The 20,242-nt window shown below is 38.2% G+C and overlaps 2 protein-coding genes across 4 annotated transcripts; one reads left to right on the top strand and one right to left on the bottom strand.

Annotated features, from left to right (window-relative positions):
* Positions 1-13,453: 13,453 nt before the first annotated feature.
* LOC136223380 (uncharacterized) lies at positions 13,454-16,340 on the top strand. 2 transcript variants are annotated; one of them, XM_066011335.1, is made up of 4 exons: positions 13,454-13,609; positions 13,721-13,902; positions 14,775-15,102; positions 16,012-16,340. In XM_066011335.1, the coding sequence occupies exons 2-4, from the start codon at positions 13,752-13,754 to the stop codon at positions 16,220-16,222; spliced, it is 690 nt and encodes a 229-aa protein (XP_065867407.1). In that variant the 5' UTR covers positions 13,454-13,609; positions 13,721-13,751; the 3' UTR covers positions 16,223-16,340. The 2 variants fall into 2 exon arrangements, with proteins under 2 accessions (XP_065867407.1, XP_065867408.1); XM_066011336.1 differs by lacking the exons at positions 13,454-13,609; positions 13,721-13,902 and adding an exon at positions 13,940-14,651 and having other exon boundaries at positions 14,750-15,102.
* A 219-nt stretch (positions 16,341-16,559) lies between these two features.
* On the bottom strand, positions 16,560-19,481 carry LOC136223379 (MATH domain and coiled-coil domain-containing protein At3g58270-like). Of its 2 annotated transcripts, none has more exons than XM_066011334.1 (5): positions 19,146-19,481; positions 18,944-19,070; positions 18,709-18,866; positions 18,205-18,527; positions 16,560-17,772 (listed from the first exon to the last, which is right to left on the bottom strand). In XM_066011334.1, the coding sequence occupies exons 1-5, from the start codon at positions 19,150-19,152 to the stop codon at positions 17,032-17,034; spliced, it is 1,356 nt and encodes a 451-aa protein (XP_065867406.1). In that variant the 5' UTR covers positions 19,153-19,481; the 3' UTR covers positions 16,560-17,031. The 2 variants fall into 2 exon arrangements, with proteins under 2 accessions (XP_065867406.1, XP_065867405.1); XM_066011333.1 differs by having other exon boundaries at positions 16,562-17,772; positions 18,944-19,076.
* Positions 19,482-20,242: the final 761 nt, after the last annotated feature.

Here is a 20,242-nt window from a genome sequence, read left to right as displayed (position 1 = left end):
TAATTACCGCTTAAATAACATACGAAACCGAGTCGTCTAATACTTGTAGTTATAAATCCCATGGATTCGATACCCGGTCTTAACCGGATTATTACTTGATAACGACGGGGTACACTTGCCCCTACGTAGTCGTAACGTCTAGTAGAGTTAAGAGCAATTTATAAAGACCACATCCATAGACATAGCACATTCACCGCAATACACATTAAATCGTCATTAGAAAGCTCTACCTAGATCCTATGCCCATCAATAGCCATGCACTCATATTTGTAGCCTGAATGAAATTTTTCATCTTATTCTTCCAGAAGGTATAGTTAGACCCGAAGAATAGGGGAGGCCGAGTTATGGACAGACCCTCAGGTAAAATCTGAGTTGTCAGATTTCCTGGGAGAAACCGAGTGCTGTTTTCAGCCATAGTGGGGATCAGCTCAAGGTAGTTAAACCTTGCACAGTGAGTTTTTAAGCTCTGATACCACTTGTTGGTCCCTTATAACGTACAAGTATAGTTCCAAGGGGGGGGGGGGATAGGAACTATTTTAAAATTTGTTCATTAAGGTTGACTTCTTTTTCTTTATGAAAAGAATTACACAGCGCGCTGAGTGAGTTTAAGACACTAGCTTAGTCAACTGGTGACTAAGTCAGCTTCTTTCCTTGAGTCAGGAGATAGCACTTGAGTCTATTCCTGAACTCAGATACTCAATGCACACAACTCAGCGTGACCTCTTTACTTAGTCAGTTTTCAAGCAAGCAAAATATATATCAAAGGAGTTTAAGGTTAGAGAGATGTTACTCAGCAGATTTATCCAGGTTCGGCCTCTATGCCTACATCCTGTCCCCGGAACATGTTCCGAGCTTTCGAATTCTCTACTGAGCTCTTTAAATGTAGAGCACCAAACCTTTTACAACTAGAAGCTGAGTATGACAAGAGTACCTTCCTCTATACCTCTACTCACTCATATTCTATCGCTGAGTACTATAACCGAGTACTCAGCCTCTCCTTTCTATACTTCTAGAAATGATAATGAGATTGTCCTAAACAACAACTGCTAAGACACTTTAGATGATTGGAAATCACTCTAGACTTTTACACAAAATATGGAAATTGGTGTAAGGTATTTGCTTTGCTTTTCTCACAGATTCTTCGAGTATGAATTTGGTCAGCATAATTTCTAGTTGAAGATCTGCATCGATTGAAGCAAATGGATGGCCTTTATATAGTGACACTTGAGGCACCTGGTCATTTCGAATTTCGAAATAACCGTTGGAGGGAAACAACTTCCTATTATTGTCACTCTGTGCGTGCTCAGCGTCGTTGGCCAATAGAATTCTTGCATCTTCTGTCTTCGTCAGTCTTCGGCAGAATGTTTAGCCATTTAAGGAAAAGTCCGTGAGATAGCTTTCTGCGCCTTCTGATCTTTTCCTAAAGTGGAAATACTTTGTCTGGAAGTTGAACATTTCCTGCCGCTGTCCTGACTGCTTTGTCGTCCAACTCAGCAGCTTCATCTTGAAGCTTTTGCTACAAAGGATTCTCGATCCTTCTCATGCTGAGTCGTCGTTTTGGTTGATACGGCTTCGTTTTGATCTTCTAAGCCGAATGCTGTTGATGTGTTGACTTGAGCTTGACTTCCACTTAATGGGCCTTTGGTCTTTTTATTCTCAATGTCTTATACACAGTTAAACTCAACATTGAACAAACACATTAGTGTAATAAATCAAAGCTTATTAAATTTAATGTGTTAGAATATTTTTACTTAAATAATTTTGTCAAATCAAAATCATGTGGAAAGGTGTTTCAACAATCTCTTCATAGGGACATGACTTTTCAAGACACCTTTCTAGGAGGACATGTCTTTTGGGAGGAGAAGATGCAACTTTTGGGAGAAGACGAGTCTTCTAAAATGTTTTTTTAATAATAACCTTTAGAATTTAGGAAGGAAATCGTTTGATGCAGCATTTGTGAATTTATATAAAATCTGGAAATTGCGCGCTTGCACAATCTGGAATTTCAGCTTTTTCATAAATTCGGCTCCTTTGCTTGTTAGAGGAAAGTTTATCCTAAATCCTTTTTAAGTACCTCAAAGGTAAAATAAAACACGTAATGAAGATATAATACTTGAATTTATTAATGAATACTTGGATTATTTAATAAAACAAGACATTAAGGTACTTAAAAATGAACTTTTTAGATTCATATCAACCTCGATCCTCATCGTCAAGCGTGTTGAAACACCTTTCCACAGGATTTTGATTTAACAAAATTAATTAAGTGAAATTAAATATTCTACAACACACTAAGTTTAAATGCTTTGATTTATTGTTACTAATGTGTTTGTTCAATGTTGAGTTTATAATTTATTATAAGACATAAAGATCATAAGGCTCAAGCCCTATATGGAAGTCAAGGCCCAAGTCAAACAAGCCCAAGATCACTCAGCCCGCGTATTTCAAAACGCTGCCGTTGAAGTGATGAAACGCATGCTGAGCAAAGAAGGATCCAGAAGATCCACGTAGACAACTTCGGCTAGAAGCTGCTGAGCTGTCTCGACAAAACGTACAAGACAGCCGCTGACCACAAGACAGCTTCCAAACAAAGTATTTCCTCTTTTAGTAAAGATCAGAAGACGCAGCAAGCTGTCTGGTTGACGTTACCTAAAATGGAGGAACATACTGTCACACTGACCGAAGAACAAAAGATGCTGGAATCTGATTGGCCAAGAGAACTGCTGACAGACTGAGTGAAAACGACCTGTAGCCGTTTCCCTTCAATGGTTATTTCGAAATTCGAAATAACCAGAAGCTCTCACAGCTCTCTATAAATAGAGCATTCAGAATCCACATTCAACAGAGAACTTTGAGCTAAAGCCGTTACGCTGACCAAACGTGTATAAAAGTTCTCCATCAAAAGCAAAGCAAATTCTTACACTACAAGCTTATTCATTTGTGTAAAAGTCTAGAGTGATTGATCCTCAATCATCTAAGGTGTTCTAGCAATTGTTGTTTAGGACAAATCTTAATCATTTCTAGGAATAGAAAGGAGAAGCTAAGTACTCGGTTTTAGTACTTAGTGAATTAGAATAGAAGTGAGTAGAGGTATAGAGGAAGGTACTCTTGTTATACTCAGCTTCTGACTTGTAAAGGGTTTTCGAGTCTCTACCTTTAAAGAGCTCAGTAGTGAATTGGAAATCTCGGAACGTGTTCCGGGGACAGGACGTAGGCTTAGAAGAAGCCGAACCTGGATAACTCCGCTGAGTGAAGTATTTCTAACCCTTAACTCCTTAATATATTGCTTGCTTAAAACAAACTAAAACAGACCAAGTAAAAGAGGTCAAGCTGAGTTGTGCGCTACCAACGAGTTAGTTCAGGAATAGACTCTAAGTGCTATTTCCTGACCTAAGCAACGAAGCTGACCTAGTCACTAGTTGACTAAGCCAGTGTCTTGCTGATTGCTAAGTGCCGCTGTTACATAATCTTTTCTCAAAGGAAAGAAATCTGCCCTAATCATTTTAAAAAGGTAAAATAGTTCCTAACCCCCCCTTGGAACTATATTTGCAACCTTACAAGGGACCAACAAGTGGTATCAGAGCTTAAAAGCTCATTACTAAAGGTCTAACAACCTTGAGTTGATCCATACCATGGGTGAAAACAGCACTCGGTTTCTCCCTGGAAACCAGACAACTCAGATATTACCTGAGGGGCTGTCCATTACTAGGCCTCCCCTATTCTTCGGGTCAAAATATACCTTTTGGAAGAATAGGATGAAGAACTTCATTCAAGCTACAAACATGAGTGTCTGGCTATCTATAGTCCAAGGCCCCTTTGTACCTGTGAAAGTTGTTGCTGGCCAGTCAGTTGTCAAAGCTGAGATTGAATGGACAGAGGATGATCTCAAGAAGCTACAAAATCATGCTTCGGCTATAAATATGCTTCACTGTGCGCTGGATGCTGCAGAGTACAACAAAATATCAGGTTGTGAGTCAGCACAGGAGATCTGGAAGAAGCTGGAGGTGACCTACGAAGGAACCAACAAGGTGAAGGAGTCCAAGGTCAACCAGCAAATGAGATTGTATGAGCTGTTCGAAATGAACAATGATAAGGGGATTTCTGAGATGAATGCAAGATTCACCAACATCATAAATGAGCTCAAAAGACTTGGAAAAATCTTCACTGAGGAAGAACAAGTCAAGAAGATACTCAGAAGTCTTCCTAAGGACTGGCAAGCCAAGAAGACAGCCGTTGAAGAAGCTCAGGATTTAACCACCTATAAATATGATGAACTCATAGGCTCACTGCTGACCCATGAGATATCCATGAAGAATTTCGAGGTGAAGGAAAAATCCGAAGACAAGAAGCAAAAATCACTTGTCATGAAAGCTGACTCAACTGATGATGGCTCAACTGACGATGAGGAGATGGCTATGTTCACGAGGAAAATGAAGAGGCTATTCAAAAGAAATGACAAATATTCTAAAAAGCCTTACAAAAAGTTTGATAAGTATAAGGCTGACTCAAGCGACAACAAATACAGAAAGGACAGCTCAAAGCCCATTACATGCTTTGAGTGCCATCAAGCTGGCCATATTAAGTCAAACTGCGCCACGCTGAGGAAAGACAAGAAGAGTGGGAAGAAGGCAATGGTGGCTACCTGGAGTGACAGTGATGAATCTTCATCAACAGAAACTGAGGCCACCGAGTCAGCAAAGATATGTTTCATGGCTGACGAACTTGCTGAACCATGTATTTCTGAGCATGCTGACCAATCTGATGAGTCAGATAATGAAAAGCAATCTAATGAGGTAATCTCACTCTCTCAACTCAGAAATGAAATGGGTAATGCCCTGAGTGATCTTTATACACTTGTCAAAAAGTGTAACAAGAAGATTAAGTCACTCAGCCGGCGCTGTGATGAGGTGGAAGAAGTCAAACTGAGTGACCTCAGATACCTTCTTCAAGACAACTCAGTTTTACATGAAAATATGAAAACCATTCATGAGTCTGTCTCTGAAGTCCAGTCGGTTTCCAAGAAACTGAGGAAGGATGTCACAACCATTCAGAACCAATTAAAGGTTCCAAACAAAAACAATTTTCCTCTGAGAACTCAGTATCAAGGTACTCAGTACCAAGGTACTCAGCAGAGTCGAAATCCCCAGCGAAGAGTCCAGTGTGACTTTTGTGGGAAGTTAGGACACACCACTAAGGTGTGCTGGCACGCTCAACACTGTGGTGCTGACAAGTCAGTAAAGAATCCTAAACAGAAAGTCAGTTGTGACTTCTGTGGAAAAAGTGGCCATCCTATCAATATATGTCGCCACAAAATAAAATATGATGCTTTACCTGTTGAACCTAACAAGTCAGGACCCAAACAGAATTGGGTACCTAAAGGAAACTGATCACAATGCAGGTAAGCCTGAGATGTGCCGAGAAGTAAAAAATGTGGTATATTGACAGTGCATGCTCAAGGCATATGACGGGTGATGAAACTCAATTCATCACGTTTGAACGTAAACGAGGAGGAAGCGTAAGTTTTGGAGACAACAGAAAGGGTAAGATAGTAGGATCAGGCACCGTTGGAGGTAATCCCACTATTGAATCTGTCTCCCTAGTCAGCGGACTCAAATATAACTTACTCAGCGTAGCTCAGCTATGTGATAATGAGAGAAAAGTTATATTTGATGATACTAGATGTAAAATATATGAGGGAAAAAACAAATGAGTTAATCTTAACTGCCCCTCGGATAGACAATGTCTTCATGCTGAACCTAGAAAAGAAGTTTTCAAAAACTGTATGCTTTGTCACAAAGGAAGAAAATTCCTGGCTATGGCACAGGAGACTTGGTCATGTAAGCATGGACCTCCTGGCCAAATTAGCAAGAAAGCAATTGGTTGAGGGACTGCCTGAACTTAAATTTCAAAAAGATCAACTATGCCATGCTTGCCAAGCTGGAAAACAAACCAAACAATCTTTTCATAGTAAAAACATTGTCTCAACTAAACGTCCGTTAGAGTTACTACACTTGGATCTCTTTGGTCCAGTCCAGCCGCTGAGTCTGGGTGGAAGAAGATTTTCCTTGGTCATTGTAGATGACTTCTCTCGGTATACGTGGGTTATCTTGCTGACCAGCAAGGATGAGACCTTTGAGACATTTTCAAACTTGGTTAGAAAAATTGAAAATGAGAAAGACCTAAAATTAGCTCATATCCGTAGTGATAACGGTGGAGAATTCAAAAACCAAAAGTTTGTTGAATTCTGTGAAGCCAGCGGCATTGACCACAACTTCTCTGCTCCTAGAATGCCTCAGCAAAATGGGGTTGTTGAAAGGGAGAACAGAACTCTGGTTGAGATTGCCAGGAAAATGCTGGATGAGCATAGGCTTCCAAAGTATTTTTGGGGAGAAGCTGTTAACACAGCATGCTATATTCTGAATAGGGCTCTAGTTAGACCTATACTTAAGAAAACCCCCTATGAACTTTGGAAAGGACGAAAGCCCAACATTGGATACTTTCGTGCCTTTGGCTGTAGATGTTTTATTTTAAATACCAAAGATAGCTTAGCCAAATTTGATTCAAAAGCTGATGAGGCTATCTTTCTAGGCTACTCAACAAACAGCAAAGCATACAGAGTTTTTAATAAGAGAACTCAAGTATTAGAAGAATCTATACATGTGCAATTCGATGAAACTGACCCTGCAGGAAGATACCAGCCGCTGATAGAAGATGAACCAAACTCAGCACCTGCTGATCAAGAACCAGCTACTGAGTCCTTCACAAAACGGCTGACCAGGAGTAAGAGTGAACCTAAAATTACTTTCACTAACCCATCTACTTCTGCAGAGAATGTTGAAACACAAATAGAACAAGACACGAATCTACCCAAGGAGATAAGAGTCCCAAGAGGGCATTCAGAAAATGCAATTCTTGACTCAGCTGGAAATACGCTGATGACAAGGAATCAACTAAGGAAGTATCTCGGCAATGTAGCTTTCGTCTCAGTTCAGGAGCCGAAGAACTTTGCCGAAGCTGAGCATGACGAATTCTGGATGAATGCCATGCAAGAGGAACTCAACCAATTCAGGAGGAATAATGTATGGGAGCTAGTGCCACATCCAAGGAGCCAAAAGACCATTGGAACGAGATGGGTCTTCAGGAACAAGCTGGATGAACAAGGAAACGTAGTCAGAAACAAGGCAAGACTTGTAGCTCAGGGCTACAGTCAGCAAGAAAATGAGAAGCTTGCTGATATCTTTACAAAGCCTCTAGCACGAGAGCAATTCAGCATACTGAGAGAAGCCATTGGTATGTTTAATCCACTGTCTTAAAATTCCTAAGTAAAAATGTGATATGATGCATGCTGAATGAGTGATACCATGCTGAGTGCCTAAAGATTTTCATTCAAAATCACATGCCCAGAAATAAATGCACACTGAGTGAGTTATCTCATGCCGAGTAACTAATCTCTATAACTATCCGTTGAACAAAACTGACTACTCAGAAAATGAAACGTTTATAACAACACACGCTGAGTAAAAGTAATTATTAGCATTTAATGCCACCACACGCGTAATGACACCTGTACTGCGCATGCGCCGAATACGTCTTAAAGTGTCATAAATGTCAGGGTTTCTGCCGATTGGACAACCCAAGGGCAAAATCGACCTAAATTCAAACGGAAACCTAAGTTAAAAAATCTATAAATAGTGGGTATTTCCCCACTACCTTCTCTCTACGCGTACTGAACTTTAGAAAGCTTCAGAATTTTCCTTAAGCACTTAAGAACTTCAGAACTTCAAAAATGTCCTATAGCAAAAGTACCTTCTCTCCAACCCTCAAAACCACTAATCAGGCTGGTCCTTCAACTAGCATGATAAGAAGGATGATTAAGGTACACTCTTGGGCCAAGAATCAAGAAGTACTAAGGAGCCAATACTTTCCTTCTGGTTTCGTCTCTTCTGAGAAACCATTCTGTGAATGGATCGAAAAGAACAAATGGAAAGGTCTCTTCTCTCTTTCCGGACAAACCTATCCCACGACAGTGAGAGAATTCTACTCCAACCTGCACGTTGATGCAGATGACTCTGACTACTTAGAGACCACAGTTAAAGGTCAAAAGATAGTGATAACTCCTGATTATCTAGCAACACTGCTAGATATACCAAACACAGGGATCCAGTTCAGGACAACAAAGGAGCCAATACCAAAAGCCATCGCAGAAAAGATGAAGGGGTTCTGTAAACCCAGAGACCACAAAGGAGAAGTACCCAGCACATGCATGGGCAAAAATCAAAAGATGGTCCACTTCATGCTGACCAACTTCATCTTTCCTAAACTCAGCTCACCCTCATCCGCCTCCAACTTTGAACAATGTTTCATCTGGCATATGCTGACCAGCACTCCATTCAATCTTCCTGTCTTTTTGGTCGGAGCTTTTCAACAAAGTGGAAGGAAGCTCCGTTTGGGTTATCTCATCACAAAGATAATACAGGACAAGAATATAGAGACTATAGGTGAAATAAGTTCATCAGGAAATGCTATCACTGTAGGTCTGTTGAATGGACTATCACATAGTCAACCCTTGAAAGGATATGACGGAAATGGAAACACCGAGAAGGAGGATATTATGGCTGAGATTGAGCAAGCCATTGGAGAAATGGAAAATCTAACAGATCTGGAGCAGTCTTCTGAAACTGCTCAATCTGATGAGGGTACAGAACCAACAAATGAACCTAAAACTGAGTATACTTCTACTGTGCCATCTGAGATTGCTCAAGCTGAGAAGGAGAAGAAAAAGGGAACCTGCTCGAAGGATATTCGTACTGTCCCAAGAAAAGTAAGGCTAATGCAAAGAAACAAGAAGAAAGCTGATCAGGAAATAGCTGAGTCAGCTCAGAAGAAAATGAGAACAGCAGGAGATATGGATAAGGAAGAAGAAACTGTTCTTGAGCCCAACATCACTCAAGAGGATTCTCCACAAAAATAAGCCTATGTTGCTCAAAATGAGAAACAAGCCAAAAACCCTGCTAGTCCAAAAGAAACTCAAATTCCACCTCCAACTCAATACCAGAGCAACTCAGCACCTGAAGTCAACACACCCCGTAGTCCTGTTGCTACTCAAGGCACTCAGTGCGAGCCCACTCCTACCCAATTTGCACACCTAGGTGCTACTGAATCAGGACGGCGTGTCATTGCCTCAGCTCACACTCTGCTTAAAGAACAAGTTCATCCTCCACCAAACCATAACCAGTCCACTCAAGATCAGTCCTCTCATCCTTCTGTAACTCACCAAATTCTGCGTGAAATCCATGACCTGATCAACCACTTCTCTTCGGTTCAGGCGCAGCAACCAACCCAAACTCAAATGACCAAAATGACCGAACTCATGTTGACTATGGTCAATCACATGAATTCTTTAGAGGGTCAAATTCGTCTGCTGCAAGAACTCACCAAGTCCACTGCCCCTACCGGGAATTTGCCTACTGTTGATGCTGGCAAAATGGGGGAGAAAAGTGGCAATTCAGGAGGAGGAACTCAAAGTTAGAAGTTAGGGAAGAATTTAGAAGTTAGGAATTCCCTATGAATGTCCTTTTATTTTTATTTTTATTCAAGCAATTCAATATGCCTAACTTCTTTTGTTATTCATCCTTTCAAATGCTAAGTATTATCTGAATGCATGCTGCGTAGAAATTAATGTTTGAACCTGTCTAAACTAAACCATTGAACAAATAAATTACTCAGCGCTCTGTCACTATACATTACTTCCGCTGAATACTGAGTAAAATAGAATATGTCCCATAAGCTGACCTATACCTGAAAACTGATCTTAGACTTATTCAATTAAACCTTAGAATGTTTAAAATGAAACTAAGTCAGTAGCTCAGCCCTGACGGGGGAGTTCACTTAATCAAAAAGGTCAACTATCATGGGGGAGCTCAACGCTGAGTTCCTTGCTGATTAGTTTTGCCAACATCAAAATGGGGGAGTTTGTTGAAACACCTTTCCACAGGATTTTGATTTGACAAAATTAATTAAGTGAAATTAAATATTCTACAACACACTAAGTTTAAATGCTTTGATTTATTGTTACTAATGTGTTTGTTCAATGTTGAGTTTATAATTTATTATAAGACATAAAGATCATAAGGCTCAAGCCCTATATGGAAGTCAAGGCCCAAGTCAAACAAGCCCAAGATCACTCAGCCCGCGTATTTCAAAACGCTGCCGTTGAAGTGATGAAACGCATGCTGAGCAAAGAAGGATCCAGCAGATCCACGTAGACAACTTCGGCTAGAAGCTGCTGAGCTGTCTCGACAAAACGTACACGACAGCCGCTGACCACAAGACAGCTTCCAGACAAAGTATTTCCTCTTTTAGTAAAGATCAGAAGACGCAGCAAGCTGTCTGGTTGACGTTACCTAAAATGGAGGAACATACTGTCACACTGACCGAAGAACAGAAGATGCTGGAATCTGATTGGCCAAGAGAACTGCTGACAGACTGAGTGAAAACGACCTGTAGCCGTTTCCCTTCAACGGTTATTTCGAAATTCGAAATAACCAGAAGCTCTCACAGCTCTCTATAAATAGAGCATTCAGAATCCACATTCAACAGAGAACTTTGAGCTAAAGCCGTTACGCTGACCAAACGTGTATAAAAGTTCTCCATCAAAAGCAAAGCAAATTCTTACACTACAAGCTTATTCATTTGTGTAAAAGTCTAGAGTGATTGATCCTCAATCATCTAAGGTGTTCTAGCAATTGTTGTTTAGGACAAATCTTAATCATTTCTAGGAATAGAAAGGAGAAGCTAAGTACTCGGTTTTAGTACTTAGTGAATTAGAATAGAAGTGAGTAGAGGTATAGAGGAAGGTACTCTTGTTATACTCAGCTTCTGACTTGTAAAGGGTTTTCGAGTCTCTACCTTTAAAGAGCTCAGTAGTGAATTGGAAATCTCAGAACGTGTTCCGGGGACAGGACGTAGGCTTAGAAGAAGCCGAACCTGGATAACTCCGCTGAGTGAAGTATTTCTAACCCTTAACTCCTTAATATATTGCTTGCTTAAAACAAACTAAAACTGACCAAGTAAAAGAGGTCAAGCTGAGTTGTGCGCTACCAACGAGTTAGTTCAGGAATAGACTCTAAGTGCTATTTCCTGACCTAAGCAACGAAGCTGACCTAGTCACTAGTTGACTAAGCCAGTGTCTTGCTGATTGCTAAGTGCCGCTGTTACATAATCTTTTCTCAAAGGAAAGAAATCTGCCCTAATCATTTTAAAAAGGTAAAATAGTTCCTAACCCCCCCTTGGAACTATATTTGCAACTTTACAAGGGACCAACAAAGCGCATCCTCTTCAGTTTTAGGGTTTTTCATTTTATATTCATATGCCATGTGTTATAATTTTTATTAAGGTTTAAAATTAGTTTTAATAATGTGTAATGTGTTAATTGGTGTTATGTCATTGGTGTGATGACTAGACTAACAGTGTTATGCCAAATGAGCCTGCTGTTTAAATTATGACATTTTTGCTGTAATTTGAAAAATATAAAGATACATTTGTATGTTTATTTGATATAGGGACATATATGTCTAAACATATAAATACAAAGGAAAATATATGTATTACCCCAATAAAGTTCAATCAATTGACTATGACAAGTTGATGGGCGTTTTGTCTTTCACTTTCTAATTATAAAAAAAACATGCATATGAGTATTGACATTTTGATTTAAAATTTTTCATTATATTCCGTAATATGTTGTAGACAATTTCAAAAAGAGACTTCTACTATTAGAACTTGGAACACTCACATTAAGTTTAAATTTAAATATTAAAAGTATATTTTTAACATTGAAATTTAAACTTTTGTTAGAAGTCTCTTTTTGAAATTACCTACAACAAATTAGGAAATATATATGAAAAATTTTGAATCAAAATATCAATACTTGTATGCATGTTTTTTATATTTAGTAATTGAAAGATAAAATACTCATCAACTTGTCCCAGTCAATGGGTTAAGCTTTATTGATCTTTTTGACAAGTGAGATTAAAAAACAGTGTTAAAGTTGTAGGTAAAGGCTATGCTTATACATATGAATCTTATACATTACCCTGCCTAATCAGAATATATTATCTTCAAATTGGTGTTAGAATCTATAAATTATCGTTGATATATATATATATATATATATATATATATATATATATATATATATATATATATATATATATATATATATATATTAAAGATATTAGAGAGTAGAAAGATAAGACAAAAGAGAAAGAGATAACTAAAATTAAATTAAATAAAAAATATAAAAATGAATTTTAATATTTAAAATGATAATTTTTAAATTTAAAATAAATTGTAAATATCAAAACGTGAACATGATTAAAAAAACAAATGTCTGGATATCTGTATCTGACCGCGTTGCTTTCTTTAACGGAAGTCTAGAGGACTAGATATGGAGGAATTGCTTATCGAAGGAGGCAGTGACGGATAGGGACTGGAAAACCACATTTGTGACAATTATATGGTGGATTTGGCGCTGGAGCTGCATGAGAGTTTTCGATCAGTTGGGTGAGCAATGTCTGGAGAAGATCGGCTTTCTGTGCCTACAGATTTACGGATTCCGAGCTGCTGTTCGGAAAGACCAAGGTTCTGGTATGAGGCGGCGAAAGGAGTTCATGGTAGGATGGCGACTGTCAGATTTCGGATGGATTAAACTGAACAACGACGGTGAAAGAAAGGGAAACCCGGGTCCAGCGGCGACTGGTGGGATTTTTCGGAATAATTCTAGTGGCTCGGTATGTGGTTTTGTGGCTAATCTGGGTATATGCAGTGCAATTTTGGCAGAATTGTGGGGGCTGTTCTTTGGGTTAAGTATTGCTTGGAATAAAGGATTTCATAGGGTTATTTTTGAACTCGGCTCTAGCAGTGTTATCAGAATGATTAATGACGAGGGGGTAAGTCGGTATAGATTCTATTGGCTTGTTGAGAAGTGTAGGCGGTTGTATAAAAGACATTGGGAGGTTAGACGGGCCTATGTTCTTTATGAGAAGAATATGGCAGCAGATTGGATGGCTAATTACATGGGACGGTTGTCTTTGGATCTTCACGAGTGTATTGAGACTCCTACAAACATCCAGCATATCTTATTTTCTGATACCTGTAGAACGTGTCTTCTCCGCATGACACTGACTTTACCTCTTTCCTATAAAATAAATAAATAAATTACAATTTCATAAAAATATCAACATTTTAAACCCAGTTAAAAATGATATCTTTTATGATTACTTTGTTTTTTACAAAATAAATCTTACTTTGTTTTTACTACCATCAGATGAACTTACCTTGTTAAAGTTCACCATCATCAACAAAATAAGTTTTACGTTGTAACCCAAATATTAATCTGGCTAAATGAACTGGCAGTACCAATTTGAAGGGCTAATTTGACCTTTATCCATCAAATTTCTCTATCATTCGATTGTCGCATTTTTATGAATTTGTGTTTTATTAGTTTGGGTTTATTTATTTCATCTTAATTTCGAATCCCTCTCATTTTGCATCTCCTTCATCTTCGTCTTAGAACAAGTTTGGATCACCGGCGAGCAGCCCATTTCAGGTATCATTAGTCACAACTCAGAGAACATACGCCATAACTTCTGTTGTAGAACTCTAACCCTTATAAATTGATCTTAATTTCTCTTCTTCTTCTTCTTCTTCTTCTTAATAGATTGCTTATTGAGTGATAAAGTGTCGGTAAAATGGAGAATAGTTTTAGCGCTGAAGATCTTTCAACGATTGGAGGAATTGCCACCGTTTCGCTTCTTCATTCATTCATTCCCACGCATTGGCTCCCTTTCTCCATTGTTGGTCGCGCCCAGAAATGGAATCTATCCAGAACTTTACTTGTCAGTATGTACCCTTCTTCTCTATCTCTTCTGTAAAGTATACATGGCATGTTAGATCTTACTCAATAAGACAATCCCTACTTGGTTCAATGGACTATAAAACTCTGAGAGCAACTTTAAATTTCATTTTGCCTTAGCCTTATTCTATTAGGCACAAGTGTCATTCAATAAAAAATTAACCCAAGAAGTTCCGATTCGTTGCAATTCAAGGCTTGTTGTGATGGGTTTAATTGCTTGACAAGTTATTTTTGAGATTGATGTGTATTTTAGCTTCTTCTTTCTTCTTTTTTTTTAATCTTTTTCTTGTGGAATTGCTATGGTAAGTTTATTGTTATTAGTACAAGTCATTAGGATCCAAATGTAGCCACTTAAAGTCCTTCCTGGTGTGGCCTTCTTTGTTAATTTTTCTTTTGCTGCATAGCAGCAGAGTTATTAGCTGATAGATTAGATCTGGATGGCTCTTCTTGGTGGGTCTATAGTATGGTAATGCTAAAGATTTGACTCACTGTAAGTAAAACTAACTGCTGTTTTAATCCATTTCTATGGTATATGCCCAACCACTTGGTGTCCGCAAGTTATTTGATCGGCTAAAATCCTCATTCTTCTATATCTACATGGAAGATATATGCATGGTATAAAGAATTATTCTCCTTCTCAAGACTGAAGTTTATGGCATGTTTGATTTGCTTAAGCACATATTGGACTGGAACTGCTTATCCGACAACTTGTTTCCTAACTTCATCACACTATCAGGTCATATTGTGTTTCATGGTTTAAGTTCACCGGGTGAACTAGAATAGATAGCTAAGTTTGGATTTGTTTTGTAAATCTTATATATTTTACTTCTTCAGCCTGTTTCCTTTTTCGTTTGCGCAGCGGCATTTGGGGCAGTTTTGCATGTGATATCCACTTCACTTCTTGGTATAACTGCAATCACCATGGCAAATACAATTGCAGGAGAAGAAACGGTGCATAAGCTTGCCTCACTTTTGCTTGTAATTCTTGGTGGCAGTTATGTGCTGCTTTTTCTTTCTGGGAGGGGAGGCCACAGTCATTCTCACAACCAACCCATGGAAAAAATGGCAGTTGCAGGGCTTGTCCTTGTTCCTGCATTATCCCCTTGTGCAACCACACTTCCAGTTTTTCTTGCTGTTGGGAATTCCTCCTCCATGATGGTGCTTGCAATAATAGTGCTTTTATTCAGGTTTTGATCGAGCCATTTAATTTCTTCTTGTTATTTCTTCCAATTTAGTGATTCTTCTTGCCCTTTTCAAACTATTGATTCACTCCTAGCCTAAGCCATTGTCAGTTTAATTCTTGGTGGCATGTAAAAGATTTTAGTTTTACACTGTTCAATTGAAAAATGATGACATAAATCTGGGTCTACCGATCATTATGCATGTCTATTAATGTGTCTGTTGTAAGGTACTTAGCTTTTATGATCGGATTTAAGTTATGGAACAAACGTCTTGTAAGACTAGGGGGAAGACTACATGGTATATGCATCTATCCCTGGCTAGATCCTAAAATGCCTGATGGCGCATATGTTGATACATCCTTTCTTCTTTTGCTTTTGCTTTTCTCTGTTGTAATGAAATTTCTTAAATTCAGCAGACAGATTAATTTATATCCAAATGGCTTCTTAAGGTGCATCTTCCTTATGAAAGCAAAGTCAAGTCTTAAAATAACTCTAGGAACTTTTATTTCCTTTCCCGGTTACCTTTTCTTGATTGTATGGGAAACACAAAAACCATCTCAATCCATACAATTTCATATCCAAATGGCTTCTTAAGACCAACTCTCTTCCAGATGCAATCATCTAAATATAGTTTAGGAATGGGTGGGTCTCTGTAGGTAGGTTTAATCAAGGTAATCCGAAAGGTGGGGTTTGACTTGGTTTCCGATTCACCCAACTACTTTTATTGCACTATCCATTTTGGTAGTTATACGCTCAATTTTTTGTCTAGTTACTAAACAATGTTGATTATATGAAATTTGTTTTGACAAGGAAAGCACATGCTGCTTAGATCTATTCCATGTTTCAATTGTGGTGTTTATTTGGCTATCATTTTGCCATCATATACAATTTTTGATACTTTTATTCATTTGGCAGCACTATTACTGTGATGACCTCACTGGTGGCTCTATCATTCTACGGTGCTAGCCAGCTCAAATTTCACTGGGTGGAGCGGTATGACAAACTTCTTGTGGGTTCAGTTTTATGTTTGGTAGGGATTCTGACGCTTATATTTCACCATCATGATCATGACGAAGCTGGTGGTTTATCAGGGGAGCATATTCATAGAAAAATCATTGTTACATGAGTGCTTTTACAATCGTGCAGTCTGTATATTGGTATTGCTTACATTTTTTACCCGTCTCTGTGGACAAAGCTTTGGATTTTTATTGTGCCCAAATATTAATATATATTATTTCTGTTCAGTCTTGTTCTATGTAGTGGCGTCAATACGAGTAATAGCTAAACAGTTTCGTTGTTAGACTTCAACTGACTTTGCTCAAAAGCCACAAAAGAAAACTTATTATTGACCTCTGGATTCATTTTTGGCGATACAATTTTGTTTTCTATTAGATTTCTGTTTGGTTTATACTATTGTTTTTGTTCTATCAAGTGTCAATATGAGAGAAAATTGTCTTAACTTTTCCCCCTCTAGTAAATGCTCATACTCGATATGTATGGTTTTTGACAGGAGTTTTCTAACAACTCCAAATTGGAGTTTATCATTTTATTATAACAACACAATAGTAGTTCTAATATTTACCCCCAAAACAAACACATTAATATTATTCAACATTTACTTTACCTTACTAGGTATTTCATTGTACTTTACCATCACCTCATTTACCTTGCCATATCTTACTTTAATAACACCTCATCTAAACATTTGAAACGTTTCCAAGGTAATATACTTCACTTTACAGTACCACACTTTAATAACACCTCATCCAACCAAGGTAATATAGTTCACTTTATGGTATCATACTTTAATAACACCTCATCTAACCAAATAATGAGGAGTTAGTGTCCGCCGCAATCAAAGGATTCCATTTGAATAAATTGTTTAGCACAAGAGGAAAGAAAAGGAAAAACGAAATACACAAGAATAACATAACACTAGGAAATGTGAAGCTTTCCAAGACCCAAATCCTCCCTGAAGAGTTTCCAATGCACATTAGCTGAAGCTAACTTCTCTTTACCTCCAAGCCATTCACCATTAGCCTTCTTAATTTCTCCTTCCAAACTTCTCCATTCTTCAATATCTTTACATGTCTCTTGGTTCGCTCTCTCCAACTTAAATGAAACCGACTTCTTTTGGATAAGAAGCTCCTCCTTCTGGGTCATTAGTCGTTGAATCTCTGCTTCTAGTTTTGCTTCTTCTTCTGAAAGTGTTGAGAATTCAGATTCTAATGAACTTAATTCCTTTTGTCTTTCCTCTAGCTTTGAATCAAGATCAGCAGTTTTTCCCGCAAGAGATGCTCTTCGAGCTTGAGCAGTCTCCACAACAGCTTTGGCATGAGGAATACTTTCTTTAAATCCTGTCAAGCGAGACAACATATCTTCAAGAATTGTCTTTTCCTGCAGATTACTAGTATGTTGAACAAGGGTATGAAGAATTCCCTCAATATTGACAAAGCAATTAGCTTGCTGTAGAGCCTCTAATGACATATTCAAGAATCCTTGCAATGCTTCTTTCTGTTGCTGCTGAATAGCAGGACTAGATGCTTGGCTTGGAACTGAGATTTCCTTACTAGAAACAGATTTTAGAGTCCTATTCCTACTTGAAAGTTCTGTTATGAGACCTTTGCAAATTGTCTGCACATCTGCAGACGATTTTGCAGGTTCAGATGCAGGATCCTGTCATGCCAGCACAAAACGTTCAGAGATGACTTGGCCAAACTAAAAATCAAACATGGTACGACGAGAAATAGAAGAAATTTCATTGGGTGGAAATTGTATTCTGTTCATCGATAGATTGTGTACCAAAGTTCATATGTTATTGTGATGACAAGTATGGTTAAGGTGCAATTTTACCCTTAAACTGTATAGTGAAAAAAAATAAATTTAAAATTAACGTTTTGTTGTTTTTAATGTCACCCCATTGTTTTTTGTTTAGCTCAATTCTGCACTTTTCCAAGTAAATAACGAAAATTACTAAGGGATAAAAAATCGTAGGTGATTATCAACAGAATATGAGCTAAGAGCGAGACTGAAAAAGAAAATAACAAGAGTTAATTAGTTTTCACTGAGTTTGTATTGTGTTCCATTAGTAAATTAAGCAGCACTTACGTTGATCTCTTGAATCACTGGTGGTGGCAGCGCTAGTACTTGTTCAGCAGAGGCAATAGCAGTAGTTTCACTTGTTACAGTTGGTTCTACAACCTTTTCATCAATTAAAGGAGTCTGATTTGGTGCTTTTGGTTTCAATTTTCTTACTTCTTTTTTATATTCAACTTTGGAGTAATGCACAGCACTCAGTACAAGAACATCACCCTCAACTATAAGGGTATCTTTCACAAGATACCTTTCAGCAGGGTCTTTAATTTTCCTTAGAGGAATAAAAGATGTGAAACCCCAATCGTTTACTTTTCCATTGAATACTTTTCGAGTTTCTGCAAAATGCAACCATTATCTATATGTTTCAATTTGATACATAACTTCATGTGACTTGTGAACTATTGATATTGTGATTTTGAACTAACTCATTTAATTTGGCTACAATACAAGAGTGAAGTTGAATTGCCAAATCAATCAATCAATCATATGGAAACCAAACGAAGGCAAGAAAGGTACCTTTTCTGACAGTAGCATTGTTATTTGATTGATTAATGACTGCCAAGCTAAACTCAGCATCTCTGCTCCATCCATGAGGCAATTCTGTTGAATCGGCAACTTCCAGATATATTGACAAATGATCCACACTGTTTCCTTTTGGGAATAAAAGCAAACGCCTGTCGAGCACAATATTACACTTACACCAACACATATCTTAATTAAATAATACGATCGAGGATCAACTCAAGATTACCATTTACAATCACCGGCAATGAAAGTATCCGAAGACAGTTTCTTTTCTGTCACTCGGGAAAAGTTTGAAATTTCCCATGTGAATTTGGATTTAGCACTAGTCTTAATTTGTCCTCCTGCTCCTGCTCCTGCTCCTGGACAAACAAACAAACAAATTGAGATTGTAACATTCAACATCTGCAAGTATAGAAAGTCACATGCACCTTCCATGATGACAATTTCTTCAGATCAGATCCTTGTGCTAATCAACTTTCTTCTATCTGTCTGTCTATATATACGAATGAAACTTTCTAGTGTTTTATCAAACATGTATGCATTTCTTTTCTGTATCATGATTCATGATTCCTTTCTTTGATGCCAAAGATTACTTGCCCTCTGCTCTCGACTTCTCCTTCCACTCTTCCTTTACTTTCTCTTCGGTCTTCCCATGTCTCATATCTCACTTTTCTCTCTAGGACAAGTTGATGAAAATCGGATTAATTTACACTATTCAATTGTGATAAACCCAATTTCCACTCTTCGAGCGATAAATAAAGAAAAGAGACTTGATATTATTGCTTTGAAAAACTAAAGAACAATTGAGGGCTATATATATAGCCTTAAGAATCCAAAACCAAAAAGGAAAACAAAACATAACTTCTTAAACAACTAGGATACTAAAAATAGAAAACTAATCCTAACTTATTCAGGATTATTCCAATCCTAACTTATTAAGGATTATTCCATCACATAATCAGTTTGCCATGTTGGAACATGTCGAACCCGACTACTCCGTCTTTTGACATTTCCACCATCATCAATAGGGGTCATATCACTCCCCCCATCTTCAAAATGGACCTTGTCCTCAAGGTCATAATAAGGGTATGCCCTTTTAAAATCCGATAACCACTCCCAAGTAGCATTCTCTGGAGAACAACTCGACCAAACCACCAACACTTGATCCTCCATTCGCCCATTTTTCAAAACCTGCCGTGAATCACAAATGGTCAATGGACTTTCCTCGACCCGGCCTTCCTCTAGTTCAATGGGCAATTCTCCACTAGCAACTTCATCAGAACCGTGAAATGGTTTAAGCAAGGAAACATGAAAAACCGGATGAATCTGACTTGTAGAGGGCAATTGCAAGCGATATGCGACAGAACCTATACGCTCAACGACCGCAAACGGGCCATAATAGCGCTTAGCAAGTTTATGAGAAAGTTGAGAGGCCACCGAAATCTGCCGATATGGTTGCAATTTAACCAAGACTTGGTCCCCGACAGAAAAGTCTACTTCTCGGCGTTTGCGGTTAGCGATCATC

The sequence above is a fragment of the Euphorbia lathyris genome, chromosome 3 (assembly GCF_963576675.1).
Source record: "Euphorbia lathyris chromosome 3, ddEupLath1.1, whole genome shotgun sequence".
Classification (NCBI taxonomy): domain Eukaryota; kingdom Viridiplantae; phylum Streptophyta; class Magnoliopsida; order Malpighiales; family Euphorbiaceae; genus Euphorbia; species Euphorbia lathyris.
This window is presented reverse-complemented; position numbering and strand designations above follow the sequence as displayed.